Raw genomic sequence first — 17,255 nt, forward strand, 5'->3', positions numbered from 1 at the left:
CCATATCCACAGCAACGCCAGATCTGAGCTGTGTATGTGACCTACACAACAGCTCACAGCAATGCTGGATCCTTAATCCACTGAGCGACAGGCCAGGGATCAAACCTGCAACCTCATGGTTCCTAGTCGGATTTGTTTCCACTGTGCCATGATGGGAACTCCCGGTTCCTTTTTTTTTTTTTTTTTTTTTTTTTTTTGCTATTTCTTGGGCCGCTCCCACGGCATATGGAGGTTCCCAGGCTAGGGGTCGAATCAGAGCTGTAGCCACCAGCCTACGCCAGAGACACAGCAATGTGGGATCCGAGCCGCGTCTGCAACCTACACCACAGCTTACGGCAACACTGGATCGTTTAACCCACTGAGCAAGGCCAGGGACCGAACCGGCAACCTCATGGTTCCTAGTCAGATTCGTTAACCACTGCGCCACGACGGGAAATCCCTGGTTCCTTTTTAAAGTCACTCTTACACGAGGGTGAAAACAAATACTAGCTAAATTATTTTCCCAGGCATCATTTTTAGAAATAATGAGGTCTTGTTTCTACTGGAACCTTTGAGATCTGTACTGAATGTGGTGGGAGGTGAGGATGGGCATGGGCAGAGAGGGGAGTAGATGCCATTCATGTCCAAAGTAAAGAGATCTTGTTTTGGAAAATAAAGTTGCATGAATAAGTTAAGATTGGAAACATAAGGCAATAAATATTTAACCAAGGTATTTGTTCCTAATCCAGTAGGCAAAGGATAAGTATTGTAATTTCCTATGCAAGGGTCCAATGTAGTAGAAATGGAAGCAGCAATGGAGGCAAATTGTAATAGTAGGATTTGGATTCAGAATTAAAAACACATAATCAAAAAAAAAAAATACCAGAAGGAACATTGACCAGAGAGTACTCTACATTTTAGGAAATATGCCTTTCAGAGAAAGAGTAGTATTCACCTAAGTTTACTTGGTTAAAAGCAGAAGTAGATAGCTAAGAAGCTTAAGAGAAGGGACTATACTGGAAGGATGTTGGGGGCTCACAGGATCAGTGTGAAGCTGAATGAATGGACATATAACTGGCAGGGACCAAGAGTGCTTAGAGGTCAGTAGCAGTAACTAAACAGTAACTAAACATTCATGATCTGGTGAGCACGGGACCGTGCCATCTCAAATCCCCTCCAATCTTCATTGCACTCTTTCAAGAGATTAAAAGAATTGAGGTAAATTTGGTACATCTGGAGCTGATGAGTTCTTTATGAGAATCCATCCTTTTTCTGCCCTGTCTTTCCTACTAGGACCTCTTACCTAACCTGCCCACATAGAGGAGAGTTCATGAACCACAGGAAATTGTGTTGCTATTAGGAAATGAAGGTGGATACTAAACAATCAAAATATTAGAAATAACCATTCCAGTCAGGCTCTAAGGAACACAACTCTTACATTAAAATCAGATAATCCCATAAGAAAAAATGGGAAGGAAATCCCAAGACAACAGTGCCCTGTGTAGGGAATTCTAGGATTAGTATCCCAGTTTAAAATTGCCATTCGTAGGGAGAAATGTCATGGATATGGAGAGCAAGGGACACATTCTTACAAAATTACCAAGACCTACTCAATTCACATGGGAAGGCTAATGTGTAGAACAAGCTGACTGTAGAGTCATCAGAGAGATTCATCACCAGAACAAGGAGTTGAAAAAGAAAGGGAAAGTTATTGATAGAAATTTAATGAAGGGCAGAGAAAAGACAAAGCTCTTCAATGCCTATTTTGTTTCCAGCTTCTAGACCTTGAAAGTGATCTTCAAATTTAAAAGGGTAAAATAATGAAAATAAAGATCCAATATAAATGAGTAGAAAGCAAAAGAGCATCTACCTATCTTTAAAAGAACACAAATCTTCAGCATAGATAAATTACATGCCACCATATTGAAGAAACTTAAAGATGTGATCAAGAAAACACTGTCAGTCATTCCTTAGAATCTTGGTTGGAGAAATGTCAGAAGTAATGAGTTGGGCAAATGCTATCTAGATTAATAAAAAGGGTAAGGGGACAGATTATAGAACTACAGTCGGTGCATATTTCTCAAGTGGATTATTAAACAGATGATTTATGAGCATGTAGACAAGAAAACTGCCATTTAGCGTGGGTGTGTGCAGATAAGTGGGGGTGATGTAGTACGAAGAACTGGAGTCAGGCGACGTAGGCTCATGCCCTTGAATATGTTGATAATGGGTCCATGTCCATTTCACAGAAAGTTTCTTCTGGTATTCCTTTAACTTTGACCTTTTAATTTTTAATAAACAATTTGGCTCAAATAATCAAAGAAATTCAGATCAAATTTTCAAAAAAAAAAAAAAAAAACAGGAGAAATATCCAGATGAATAATTTATTCACATATTCATTTACTCAAGTATCACATCCCAAACAGTATTTGAGGTGTAAGCTAATTCATTCACAGTATGATTAGTATGCAAACAGTGAAATACATTAGCATTGAAAGTAAATTCCTGCACTTAGCATCTAAATTATCTTGCTAGACAGGGAAGGGCCTTAACTTTGAACAGGGTTGGAATTTGGGACACTGAAAAATAGGTTGGAAACAGGTGGGACTGGCTCTTAGTTTCCCATTTGGAGCTTCAAAAAAAGGGCCGGAATGGAGTATCTTGAGCTATATTTAGATACATGCTTTTCTCAAAGACACAGGATGAGAAGTAGGGGAATCTCAAGTTAACAGAAATTTTCTATTAAATGGACTCAACTAATTTCACATAGATTTCAAGTTCAATAGAAATCAACCATTTGAAAATTCTAGCACAAAAGGCTGATGTAAATTTCAGATATACTCACAGAAGAGAATTTTTAGATCCAGGGAGGCAATACAGTCCTACAGTTTTGCTTTTGTTCATTTGTTTGTTTTTTAGTTTGTTTTTCAGGCCCACACCCACATCACAAGGAGATTTCCGGGCTAGGGGTTGAATCGGAGCTACAGCTGCCTGCATATGCCACAGCCACAGCACATCAGATCTGAGCTGCGTCTGCCACCTACACCACAGCTCTCAGCAACACCAGATCCTTAACCTACTAAGCAAGGCCAGGGATTGACCCTGCAACCTCATGGTTCCTAGTCGGATTCATTTCCATTGCACCACGATAGGAACTCCCTTTTTTTTAACTTTAGCCAGACCTCATCCTGAGCATGGCGAATCCCTTCAGAACCATGTAGTCATGAAATGGAGAAAGTCTCATGCAAGGGTGACCAGGCAGTTGAAAGATCTGATAAGTACGTCAAATGATCTGGAAAGCATATCAAACTATTGGAGTAACTAAAAAAGACTTAGAAGTGACATGAAAGCTTCTTTTAAATATTTGAAAAATTGCTGTTTGGAAAATATAGTTGATTAGTTCTAAAACTCTCAGAAAGCAAAATTAGAAGTGGGTAGAATTATTAAAAAGCAGTTTTTCCAATGAGACTCTCCAAAGTTAAATACAGTCATCTTTATGGGATTAAGAGCCTCATAGTCACTCATCCTCTTCAACTCAATGACTCTTGGTAGAAAGCTTGCTGTGTGACCTTCTAAATGCTTGGAATATATCCATGAGAAAGCAGACAAAAATCCTTGCTCTTAGAGTGTTTACATTCTACTGTGGTGGAGAAAATTTCAGTAAACAACAAAACAAACAAATCAGTAAGTTTTAAAGCATGTTGGGATGTGAAAGAGTCATGAGAACAGAGTAGAATAAGAGATGAGGAATGAGAGGAGATGGCAAGGGAGTGGAACAGGCTACAGTTATGATAGGGTTGTTTGAGTAGGTCAGCCTCATTGAGAAGGTGACAAGTGAGCGAAGACTTCACTGAAGAGTCTGAGGGAGTTCTCCTGGGGAAGAATATTCCAAGAAAAGCCATGTAAAGGCCTGAGGTAGAAATGTGCCAGCAAGGAGGGCTCCTCTGTAGTTAAGCAGAGGAGGTGGAAAGAGGATTTCTGCTTTGGGCAAGAACTGGGACTACATGACTTCTGAGGTCTCTTCCACCTTTTTATATTCCCTGAGCTTATGATTCTCTGATAGTTCAGAATTATTAATTTGGTAGCAATGAACAAGATGGATTCAAGAGCAGAGATGTCAGACCAGGGCTCACAAATACCAGTGGTGAAGGGGCCAGACAGATGGTATAAACATTTTGAAATATGGGCAATGCATTCATATATTTTTATAAATATTATGAAAATCTAACAAAGCATGTTTGCAGGCCAAATCTGGCTCAGGGGCCACTCGTTTGAGACCATTGCATTAGAGAAAGTGAAGCCAATTAAGAGTGTCATAGTATGATCTGGATATCAAATCTTGGTCAGAAAGTCAAGGGAGAATAAAAGATGAAATGAGAAATCTGGGAGGCTTTGATGAAAATTATTCCTTTGTTACGATTTGATGGGGAAGAAAGAATCAAAGACTACTCTCCGGTTTAGAACCTAAAAGACTAGTTATCATCGACTTTGTCTTTTCTCAAACAAGGGTTACAGTAATTTTTTTTTCTGCCTATCATCAATGGCCAGATACTTGGCCTCTCATTGTCCTACTATGCTTAATTACATATAATTTAGGTACTTTGAATCCGCTTAGGGAGAGAAAATATCAGCCAATGCAACCTTTCTCAATTATCTTGTGTTAGCAGTGTAATTACAGTCATGAAACTTTTGAAAAGAGGCTCAGAGCTAATTAACTGTGATAATGACAAAGAGACAGATAAACCTTTTATTCATTTTAGTGTGTAACTTGTCGTGTTTCCTTGCTGCAGGTGCCTTCATTTGCAAGATGGTGCCATTTGTCCAGTCCACTGCTATTGTGACAGAAATCCTCACAATGACATGCATTGCTGTGGAGAGGCACCAGGGACTCGTGCATCCTTTTAAAATGAAGTGGCAATACACCAACCGAAGGGCTTTCACAATGCTAGGTGAGGATGTGCCGCTGGCAGTATTAATGCTCTTCTTCATTACAGAACAGAGGATGTCTTCAACACGAACCATGTTTCTAAACTAAAGGAGTAACCTGTTATCTGGTTTGTAGGCATTGGGATGTAATTCCAAGGATTTCAGTCCTCTCCATATTTACTGCTACCCTTCCCCCTCTCTCCTTTAGGCCCACCTCAACACTGAAAATCTCTCCTTTCATTTACTTCTTGAGTTGCATCTTAATTTGGTAAGCTCTACTTTCAGCCGATCGAAGATCATCTATCAGTGGCATCGCCATATGCATTAGATAGTCAGCTGTCATCCTGAGCTAAGAAGCCTCTAAGCTAAGATGCTGTTGTGAAGGCAGGCAGATTTTAATAGGGAGAAGGAAAGGTGTGTTTAGAAAATTAGAAAAGAGCATCTGCCTAGAGCTGCCCCAGGTAGTGTGTACACAATAGCAGAAGGCTGCAGGGCCCATGAGAACACTGAGTGCTGAGTGCTAGAGATACCTGACAAGGATGGATTCTTTCAACATCCTAATTCTGAATCCTCAGCTTGTAGCAGCCTTTCCCGAATCAGCAATTCATGATGCATGTATACCTTGTGATATATATAAACTTAAAACAATGTCCTAAAGCCTAGCACAGTAAAATGGAAGATTTCTCTATTGGATAATTATAATTAAGCCATTTAAAGCCTGAATATGCTTCTCGGTGATTTGAATATATTAGAGCTAAATAAGCAGAGGTTTATGAACAATTGTTGTAATAATCAAAGAGCAGTTTTTACAATACCCAACTTGAGCAGAATGAGTAAACATTTGTTTCTGCTATAAGAGTTTAGCAAGCATGAGACAGAGTTGCAGAAAGACTCCTGAAGGCTTTGCAACACCAAACTCAAAATATTTTGAACTGAATAGAGAAGCCAATAGGGGAAAAAAAATGTTAGTTTTAGTTAGCTATTTTCAATCTTATGTCACATCCTCCTTACAAAGAATTCAGAGACCTCTTAGCTTTTAAATAATTGACATCCTTCTACCATCAGAATATCTGAAAACAACATGTGGTTGTGGAAGGAGGGTTAGTAAAGGAATAGATGGGGGAGAGAAGTTATTTGAAAAAGGAAAGAGAAGGAGAGAGAGTTTTGACATCTCAAAGCTGATAATGGGCAGCCAAGGCAGTTCCTACTCAAAAAAGTCATGAAAGGCAGAAATGCTTTTTAGAACAAGAGGATTCATCATCCCAGGAGGCTTTCAAGGAGTGCCACCTGACGTATCCTCCTAGCTCTGTTACACGGGGAACCAGCCATGTCCATCACATCCAGTCTCCTTCTCACTGAGACTGCCTCACCCCTTCACACCAGCCAACAGAGACCCACTAAACTTTCTTGCCCAGAAGTTCTCACAGATTATACTAGTTATGTTTCATTGAACCCTAGCTCTCCTACCCCTGAGCAGGCAGTGGGTTCAAGAGGACTGGCAAGGCACTAGCCGACTAGACTCAATTCCTCCAGAATTTCTACTAAATATTGGAGAAATGATTGGACATACTATAATAAAATGATGATTGGACTAGAAGAGAACATAAGGAGTCTTTGTGGTCAGAGAATTAAGAGTTAAGCACAGATGCTTTTGCTTTGCAGGATTATATTCTGATGGTTTTAACATTTTTGCAGGTGTGGTCTGGTTGGTGGCAGTCATCATAGGATCTCCCATGTGGCACGTGCAACGACTTGAGGTAGATTTGGGGCTGGGGTTGGAAGCTTTTCCCACCCCTCTTAATTATAACCATTTTCCTTCCTGAAAGAGCATTGTAGCAAATCTGTATGATCTCGATTTTTTAACGAGAGGTTTTTCAAGTGGAATAAAATAATTAGTTTTAACATGTTTTTCCCTCTGCTTTACCTAGCTTTTCCTTAAGCTTATATTGTTAAGGGTTTAATGCTTAAAATAAAATGTGCCACGGTCACGTTTTACATTTTCCTGCCAGCTGAGCATATCTTTTCTAGTGTTTTTCAGTGTTGTTTTAAGAGTTCAATGGTTGCTTTATATTTTTCTTTTATTTTTAAGTCACTTTAAAAATGTATAACCAATTATCTGTGGACTGGTTGACCCACCTTCATAAGCCCTTTCTCACCTGCCTCCTATTCATTGACAAATTGAAACTGGAACTGGAACATGTAAGAGGATCATCTTATCCAAACTCTCTACTTCCCACATGCCTTGGTCAGATGGGCCCAGTGATGGTTCACTGGGAAGGAAGCACTGTGACGTTTTGGGTGACCTGGTCTCTCCACTGGTGTACTTTAATGCATCCTGCCTGCGAGATCTAGTGCAGACAGTAGTCTTCAAGGACACTAGGGGGTTGCTCACAGACCCTTTAAGAAAAATTTTAAAACGATGTGTCTTTTGTACCTTTTAAAATTGACCTAGGCAAATGTGAAACTTTACTGGACACTCAGTGTCCACTGGCAAGGATATCAAATGAGCCCTCAGGGAGGGGTACATTTAAAAAAATGGTTTGATGTTTGATGTAACTGGTATATTGAATGAGCTGGACTCCACAAGTAAGACAGAAGGCAGTTTTTTCTATCCCTCACCACCTCTAAAAAGGCCATCTGAGGGGTTCCCAGTCTTCTGAGGAAATGTGGTGGATGAAGCCTGGAGTGGGCCCTTTAACTCTTCTGGTCACTCAGAAAGTAAAATTCCTCTGGTCACTTTCAGTCAAAAGAATAGTGACTAGTCATGGAATAGTTTTAGTTCACGTGTTAAAATGTCCTGGTCAGTGTCACAATTACATAAGTCCTTACTCTCAAACAATTTAAAATGACGGCCCTCCCTCAGTTGGAGCCATCTTTAGACTGAGAATCCTACAGTTTGGAGAAAGGATATGATCCCCTTCTCTGCTTTCTTACCTTCCATCTTTCCTCCCTGCCCCTCCCACTTCAGTCAGCTCTCTCTGGCTTCCTGAATGGGGAGAAGGGACGGTTTTCCTCTGGTAGGGATGCCTTCTGCATATTACTGTTTCCCCATGATTGATTTTTTGTACTTAAGAGTTTCTCACAAATACCACCACTGAGACTTCCAACTGCTACTCCTTTCCCTAGGCAGCTACTCTTAAAGACCTTTCAGCTTCCACACACAACTGTGCATGGCCAGCTTCACCTCCAACAGGAAATCAATACTTTTATAAATGACCCAACCCAGTTCTCATTGTGGAGTCCATTCCATTTCTGACCTACAGAACATAGGGTTTGTCCTTTTTTTTTTTTTTTTTTTTTTTTTTTTTTTGGTTGCACCCGAGGCATATGGAAGTTCCCTGGCAAGGGATTGAATCCAAGCCATAGCTGCAACCTACACCAACAGCTAAAGCAATGCTGGTTCCTTTAACCCACTGCCCTGGGCCGAGGATTAAACCCACTTCGCCTCAGAGACAATGCCAGATCCTTAAGCCACTGTGTCACAGCAGGAAGTCTTGTCCAGTTTTTAATAAAATAATTTTATCATATGTGCTAAAAATATCTTAAATATGTAACTCATTTATTTGTAGAAAATGGATAAAATCTAATTGGCAAAGACAGTCCTCTCAGATAGATCAGCCAAGTCAGATTTGCTTTCCATCAAGAAAAAGTATGACTTGGTTTTTCAAATAAAATAAATGTATTAATATGCATTCCCAGCAGCCACCTTCTCACTCTTAAATTCTATTAGTGTGAGTGCGAGCATGCATGAAGCCTTAATTACTCAGCTGGATGAAATGAAGCACCACCGACTTCACCATTACCAGTGATGTTCTCTTTGCTTTGCTCTCACTGGGCTTTCTCCCAGGAATTATGGAAGCAATGAGGTAGTTAAGTTGAAGTTGTCATCCCTTTTGTCCCTTCACTGTATGGAAAAATGGGAATTTACAATATCTCATCACCTGTCAAAATACCTTTTTTCTAATGCCACACTTTCCTCTGAATAGAAATACATTTAATATAGGGAAAAGCACAATTTATGGTACCGGTACCTTGATCACTGTGGCTTCACTGACATCAGTAGTTTGAATCATGTCTTGCACTGGTGGCCCAGAGTGCAATTGGGGCTGGATGAGAGATAGGAATTGTGAAAATTGAAGGAAGGGTGATTATGAAAGCAACTGGGAATGTAGACCCATCATGGGACTTCAACCCCAAGTATTCTGTTAGGCAATGGGATTTAAGAGAAGTGTATGTTTGGAAAAAGATCAGAAATTGGTTCCCATGAAACCATATGAGAGCACCTTCAGAAGGTCTTTGCTTGTCCCCAGGGGAACAAGCACCTGTTCAGAGACCACCAGTCTAGCCTGTGCTTTAGAATGTGTCAGTGCTTGGCTCCTGGTTGTTGACCCTGTGGGCCCTGCCTACATAGAATCAGAATGAGTTTCACCTGAATATCCTCTTCCCAGGGAATTTGGATTTTAAAATGATCTCTCAGCAAGTTTGTCCATTCCTAGTTGTATTTCAAAAATAACACCTAGATCAGAACTTGAATTTGCATACTTTTGATAACTATACCAGAAATGTTTTCTCCCTCACTCAGTTGACTTTGAAGATTGGTAATAAAATCTACTGGGAATGGAGGCAGAAATATGTCTTAAGACCTAAGTATTCTTCATCTGGAAAACTCCAGAGTGACTCAAATGACAATAGTTTCAATAAACTCTCTAACTTTAATTCCTATTATCTATATAAATGACTTTTGAAGATTCTTTAAATGTTTAATTTGTCCATTACTAGAATTTTTATTATTATTGCTATTATTAATGTTTGAGCTCATCAGATCAGTCTGTCAGAAATAGTATTAATAAATAGAAATTGTCTTTCTGTAAAATATATACCTCAAAAGCTTATAATTGGATCTGAATATATGTACATTGGTAATTGTCTAAATTCCAACTTCTCATTCATCTCAGAATCTGAAAGCTGCCAGTTACCTCTCTAAAATCTTTGCAAGGAACCTGATCATCGCAATTTGAAAAAGCAGTCACAAATTACAGACTTTCAGTGCTTATACAATTGGAAGAAGTTTGATGCCTTGTTAAAATACTTCTTTTCAACAACTGAGGGAGCAAAATAATTTAACAGTAAGCTAGCTGGCATACTAGTACAAATTTTTTTTAATACATACTTTGGTCATTGTAATGTTCTTTCTCCCAATTGAAAACTTACGACTATCATGTAAAAAGTTGAGGAGAAAAGTGAACAGGCTATGGACCTCAATTCCATTTAAAAGAGAAAAGAAAATATGAAACTCTTATGAATTTAAATAATTACATGGAAAAATCACACTTCACAACAAAAGAGCAATCAAAATTCTATCTCATTTGAAATATGCACCCATAGTAAATATGTAAGGATTTGAAAAATGCTGCATGACCATAGTACTTGGCTGCTTTCTGTTCTTTGTATGCTGACTCTGGCTCTTCTAACTGATTTATACCTATTTTAAAGATTAAGTATGACTTCTTATATGAAAAAGAACATGTCTGCTGCTTGGAAGAGTGGACCAGCCCTGTGCACCAGAAAATCTATACCACCTTCATCCTTGTCATTCTCTTCCTCCTACCGCTTATGGTGATGCTTATCCTATACAGCAAGATTGGCTATGAACTTTGGATAAAGAAAAGAGTGGGAGATGGCTCAGTGCTTCGAACTATTCATGGAAAAGAAATGTCAAAAATAGCCAGGTCTGTTTAATGGAAAACTCATCTGTGTTTAAAATATTCTTAGTTAGCTGTGCTGAAAGGGACAGTTGCCGGAGATCGCAAAATTCCTGGGTAATTTGGTCAAAGTGTTATTTGTAATTCACATTTAGCACATGGGCTGACTTTATTTTTTGTTGTTGTTGTTTTATGGTTATTATTATTATTTTCCCACTGTACAACAAAGGGATCAAGTTATATACATTACATTTTTCCCCACCCTTTGTTCTGTTGCAATATGAGTATCTAGACATAGTTCTCAATGCTATTCAGCAGGATCTCCTTGTAAATCTATTCTAAGTTGTGTCTAATAACCCCAAGCTCCCGATCCCTCCCACTCCCTCCCTCTCCCATCAGGCAGCCACAAGACTATTTTCCAAGTCCATGATTTTCTTTTCTGTGGAGATGTTCATTTGTGCTGGATATTAGATTCCAGTTATAAGTGATATCATATGGTATTTGTCTTTGCTTTCTGGCTCATTTCACGCAGTATGAGCTTCTCTAGTTCCATCCATGTTGCTGCAAATGGCATTATGTCATTCTTTTTTATGGCTGAGTAGTATTCCATTGTGTATAGGCATAACTCCCCCAGACGTCAAGAAATATTACAAAGCCACAGTCATCAAAACAGTGTGGTACTAGTATCAAAACAGACAGACAGAACAATGGAACAGAATAGAGAACCCGGAAATAAACCCTGATACCTATGGTCAAGTAATCTTTGACAAGGGAGGCAAGAACATAAAATGGGAAAAAGAAAGTCTATTCACCAAGCATTGCTGGGAAACCTGGACAGCTGCATGCAAAGCAATTAAATTAGAACACACCCTCACACCATGCACAAAAATAAACTCAAAATGGCTGAAAGACTTAAATAGAAGACAGGACACCATCAAACTCCTAGAAGAGAACATAGGCAGAACACTCTCTGACATCAACATCATGAATATTTTCTCAGGTCAGTCTCCCAAAGCAATAGAAATAAGAGCAAAAATAAACCCATGGGCCCTAATCAAACTGAAAAGCTTTTGCACAGCAAAGGAAACCCAAAAGAAAACAAAAAGACAACTTACAGAATGGGAGAAAATAGTTTCAAATGATGCAACCGGCAAGGGCTTAATCTCTAGAATATATAAGCAATTTCTACAACTCAACAGCAAAAAAGCCAATCAATCAATGGAAAAATTGGCAAAAGACCTGAATAGACTGTTCTCCAAGGAAGATATACAGATGGCCAGCAAACACCTGAGAAAATGCTCAACATCACTGATCATAAGAGACATGGGCTGACTTTAAAGTTTCTTTGTCTTTTTTTTTTTAGGGCCGCACCCATGGTATATGGAGACCCCCAGGCTAGGGGTCAAATCGGAGCTATAGTCGTTGGCCTACATCACACCCACAGCAACGCCAGATCCAAGCCATGTCTGTGACCTACACCACAGCTCATGACAATGCTGGATCCTTAACCCACTGAGTAAGGCCAGGGATCAAACCTGCATCCTCATGGATACTAGTCAGGTTTGTTACCACTGAGCCATGATGGGAACTCCTGATTTTAAACTTTTGAGTTTTAAGTGTGATAATAAGAAAGAGTGAGATCACCAGCTCCTGAATAAAAGGGGAAGTCACTGTTACAGAAAGAAACTTACCTGAAATCTTGAAAATTGTTATATTTTCATCTTCATGTCAACATGATGCAGTAGGAATTGCTCTCCTCTCTCTGTGACTCACCAGCCACATGATGTGGATGTCTTCTTACTCCCAAGGCCCTACTTTCCTCACATGTATCAGGAAGCATAATAATATCCATTCTTACTTCCTCCCATCCAAGGATGATGCTGAAAAAAAAATAAGATATGTATGAAAATCCTTTGGTAATGAGAGTATGTTTATTTAAAGTTACTATTACTGATATATTTTCTTCTTTACTTTCTGATCATATTAATTAATAGAAATTTAAAAATATAATTTATTGCTATGATACTTGTGGGCCATACTGTTTATTCTATAATCTACACTGAATGGCTATTAAAAAAAACACAAAATCTTATACCAAGTCTAGTGATTTGATGAAATTCATCATTTTTTTCAAGTGTGCAGCGACCTCTAGTGTCCGATTTCTATAAAGAACTCCTCCCTCTCAGTGTACAGTGTTGAACTGTTTAGCGCCTTGGGACTTCTTGCGGATTTAGATCTCTCACTTCCTCAAAAGAAAGGGTTACCATGTTGAGATAACAAATAATGAATGTAACTCATTATAACATTGAAAATGTATAGATCTCCTTTACAGGACTAAAGGAGAAAACTCATTTGAATCCCTGGTTAATCATATTATTTAGTTATATAATGGAGGATTATATTTTAATTCTGTTCTGAGGGCTTCCCATATTTTTCTATCACAGGCATGAGTCCTCTTCAATATAAAAGGAATAAGAGCTAAGCACTGAAGTTAGACTTCCTAAATTTAAATCCAAACTAGCCTTTATAGTTTAAATCCTCTACTAGCCATCTAACTTTGCAAGTTACCTTTCTCTGTACCTCAGTTTCTGCATCTGTCAAATGTCTTATTGGGAAGATTGCTAACATAATCCATGCCAAGCATCTAACACAGTGCTAGACCCATCATGAGCACATATCTAAAGGACCTTTATAATATGAGAAATATAGGGATGAGGGTAATAGCAATGGAAAAAGATGATAAACAGTTCACATTTAACCCATCCTGAGCTTCATTAATATTTGAAAAAGTATCATTGAGAAGTCTGGACTTGAACTTTAACTGCTTTGCAACCAAGTTGACACATCTGTCAAGGAGAAGTTGACTAACACAGTGTATCCTTATGGGTCCAGGAAGAAGAAGCGAGCTGTCATTATGATGGTGACAGTGGTGGCTCTCTTTGCTGTATGTTGGGCACCTTTCCACGTGATTCACATGATGATTGAATATAGTAAGTGCTTGTTTTTCTCATTTAAATGGAAGTTCTAGTTCATTTCCTGCTAGAATGGACAAGGAATCATTGAAATTTGTTACCATTCACTTGGGTAATCAAGTATCAAACATTTATTAGGTTTCTTTCATGTTTTAAGATTACCAGATTGTTATATGTTAGAAAATCATGTATGAATATGACCAAAGCTTTACTAATTACAAAAGATAAAGAAAAGCTTTTGAGATTCTTCTTCCATGTCATGCCTTCTGTTCTCCTTAAGCCATTTAAACATTGGGAGAGGTGTGACATCCTGTGAGTGTTTTCTATTTAGAACCCTCACTTGAACCATATGAATTTAATAATACCTAGGACTTCAGCCAGACCCTTAATGTATTCTTTCTGATAATACAACCCTGAACATGGTTCTCAGATGATTGTGTTTTTCTAACACAAGCAGACATCTGAAGGGTAACTGTTGCTTCCAGTTTACATAAAGTTTGAAATCAAGTTGAAATGCAGTAAACCCTCAAATGTACTGGGCACTGGGCTGTGTTTGCAAGACTAGCTTCTCTAAGAATGAGAATTCATCACAAAAGTGGTTTTTCTGCAGACATCTGATGGTTCTTCCCAAAATGGTCTTTTGAATTTTATATACCTTTAACCACTTACACAATTATAGGTATCTAGTAAGGACAGAAGATAGACAGAAATGTTACTTTATATTCATTTTTAAAAAATCCATTCTAAAGTATTACTTTTTATTTCAGGTAATTTTGAAAAGGAATATACTGATGTTACAATCAAGATGATTTTTGCTATAGTGCAAATAATTGGATTTTCCAATTCCATTTGTAATCCAATTGTTTATGCATTTATGAATGAAAACTTCAAAAAGAATTTTTTATCTGCAGTTTGTTATTGCGTAGTAAAAGAAACTTCATCCCCAGCACGAAGGCATGGAAATTCAGGAATTACTATGATGCAGAAGAAAGCGAAATTTTCCCGGAAAGAAAACATAATACAGGAGACCAAAGGAGACGCATTCAGTGATGGCAGCATTGAAGTCAAGTTGTGTGAACAACCCAAGGAGAAAAAGCATCTCAAAAGACATCTTGCCCTTTTTAATTCTGAATTTTCTGAGAATTCTGCTTTAGGCAGTGGGCCTTAATTATAACAATGTATTCATAATCAATGCCCTTCATAGCTTAATCTGAAGAGAAAATTATTTTGAGCAAAGGTCAAATACTCGTGTTTTATTTTAGAATGATGAAAAGAAGGAATCTTAACTCATGTTTCCATAAAAATCTTACACTGCACATGAAAACTCAATTTTGAAAAATGAGTATACCATCCTTGTAGATTATGAAAGTGGATTTTTAAAAATCTTGTACAGAAATAAATGTTCTTGCCTAGCAGTTTTCCCCTTATGTAGTCAGTGTAATGTGGCTTTCTATTTATTGCTAAATTGGATAAGAAAGTAGCTTAACAATTGTATCTTTTTTCTTGAATAAATTTAATAATTGAACACTATAATGTAATTTTTATCGCACCACTGAAGCTTGGTGATACAATCTTTTGCGAATGAGGTCTATTCAATAATTGCAAAGTCAAAGGCAATGGAGAGGCTACAAAATGACATATGGCTGAGATTTAGAGTCATATGGCTGGGTTTCAGCTTCTCATATCTTTACCTTTTACTGTTGTGATGACTGGCAAGTCACATAACTTCTTTAAGCCCCTATTCCTTCCTTGGTAAACTGAATGGTACTTATCTTCACGAAGTTCCCTGCCAGAACAAAATGAGATAGGAGCAGGGAAGCACTTCATACTCCAAAGCATCCCAAGTTCTCTAGCATTATTATAGTTCCTCATGTCTCAGCAGCCCCCCCCCTTATTGTTTCCTTTTCCTTTCCGAGACTTTTCCTCAACCCTATTCAACTGTTCACTCCTGCCTATTTTGTAACTGGTTTCTCTGATCAGAAGAAGAATGTTTCTGGGATTCTCAGCTGTAAGTTGACTCTAATTTATTTAGACCAGTCTAACTATAGCAAATATCTATATTTTTAAGCCTTTTATTTTCACTAGTTGGCATAAAAGAAGTTTTGTTATGTAAAAGGACTTTTAGGTCCTTTGGGTATAGTTAATGAGAAAGAGAGAATCAACTCCAAGCCTGTGAAATTTTACTGTGCCCCAAACTGACCTCCAAGAGAGGTGGGTCTGGAAGAACAGTGGAGTTCCTCACTTATATTCCTTACCTAATTCTTCCTTCAACTCAACCCCTCTCCTTGCAGTCTTTTCTTCTTACTCCCAAATGTCACAGATCCGGTAGCCCCATCACGGAGCCCTGTTGCTTCCCCTTCAATATCTGAGCTTCCCAAAGTCCAGTCATCACAGCCTTATAGACAAAGTGTTTCTTCTGCATAGTTTTCTAATCCTTATTCCTCCAGTCAGGTATTAGAAAGGAAGAGATGCTCAAGAATTCTCAGGGTACTTCATTTGGACAGCTTTCGAGTTTGGGAACCAGAGAACTCTGGCCATTGGGATCTTTTGAGATGCAGACATTTAATTTTATGTGTGTGTTAATGTAAGCATGGATGAAAAAAAAACAGATTAATCAGTGTGTGCTATTAGGGAAAATGTTAATATGACAGGAAAGTTAACAAAGTCAAGGGAGGGAAATATTATTTGGTGAAATAGACTCATCATAGATTATTTATATATACTGTTTCCCTGTTCCCCTAGTTACCCTGCAGCAAATCAATGGTTTGCTTTAAATCAATAAGCCATTAAAAATGAATCTTATTTACTGATCTTTGGTTAACCTTATTTAATTGGCAAATATCCATATGACTCTTCTTATATTTAATGTACATGTTCCAAATCACAATGAAAAACAGATAAATCAACACTATTACTGTTTAATTATTAAGATTGAAGTTTTAAAAATTCTTTAATATTGTAGAGCTTGAGCTAAAATATTTAGATATTAGATTATAATTAAATATTTACTATAAAATTTCCAGGAAGGCTGTGAAAGGTTTTCTTTTCTTTCTTTTTCTCACACTGCATTAATGTTGTTTCAGAAACAAAAATAGTTGGAGCATGCTTTTTTTGTCTTCTAAACATTTAATTCTTTTGCTGTATTATAAAAGTTTGGCAAGAAATCAGATCCAGTACATTACTGAGAAATGCCTACTATTAGCCAAAGAAAGTCTGAGCTCAGTCTGGATATGAGTTCAAACAGTAGTGTAACATAACTTAGAAGTCCATTGAGAATTTGCCTTGGATTTGCAAAAGGAGCCCTGATTATGGCTTTTCTTTCTAATTTCCCTGACTTCACAGTCCCCTGAGTCTCTTAAACCTCTTTGTCCTCCATCCAAGGATTTTCTCTGCCTTAAGTTGTCATTCATTTTACTCTACCTACTTTCCCCTTATCTGGTGCTTGGAGTAAGATTTGAGAAAGTCTCTTTGGATCCACAAGACAGGGTTGAAGAGGAGTAGAGAAAATCTTGATTGGCATTTGGGTAAAGTGTCTTTGAAATCAATGAAAAGATATGTGTCACTGGTCAGACCTCTAGATATTTTGTTTCATTATGGATCCTTATGCCAAAAAAAGCCCTGTATATAGACCAGAGGCAATATAATTCAAAAAGAGAGAGGAAAATTTTCCAAACAA

General features: G+C 38.0%; 1 protein-coding gene across 1 annotated transcript in view; it reads left to right on the forward strand.

Moving 5' to 3' along the window:
- The window catches only part of QRFPR (pyroglutamylated RFamide peptide receptor), a 46,366-nt gene extending 31,252 nt beyond the window's left edge, over window positions 1-15,114 (forward strand). The window contains exons 2-6 of the mRNA XM_013998193.2: window positions 4,770-4,928; window positions 6,601-6,662; window positions 10,399-10,634; window positions 13,500-13,597; window positions 14,347-15,114. Coding sequence (XP_013853647.2) covers window positions 4,770-4,928; window positions 6,601-6,662; window positions 10,399-10,634; window positions 13,500-13,597; window positions 14,347-14,747 — 956 coding nt within the window. The 3' untranslated portion in view covers window positions 14,748-15,114. The remainder of the gene's footprint in view (window positions 1-4,769; window positions 4,929-6,600; window positions 6,663-10,398; window positions 10,635-13,499; window positions 13,598-14,346) is intronic.

The sequence above is a fragment of the Sus scrofa genome, chromosome 8 (assembly GCF_000003025.6).
Source record: "Sus scrofa isolate TJ Tabasco breed Duroc chromosome 8, Sscrofa11.1, whole genome shotgun sequence".
NCBI lineage: Eukaryota > Metazoa > Chordata > Mammalia > Artiodactyla > Suidae > Sus > Sus scrofa.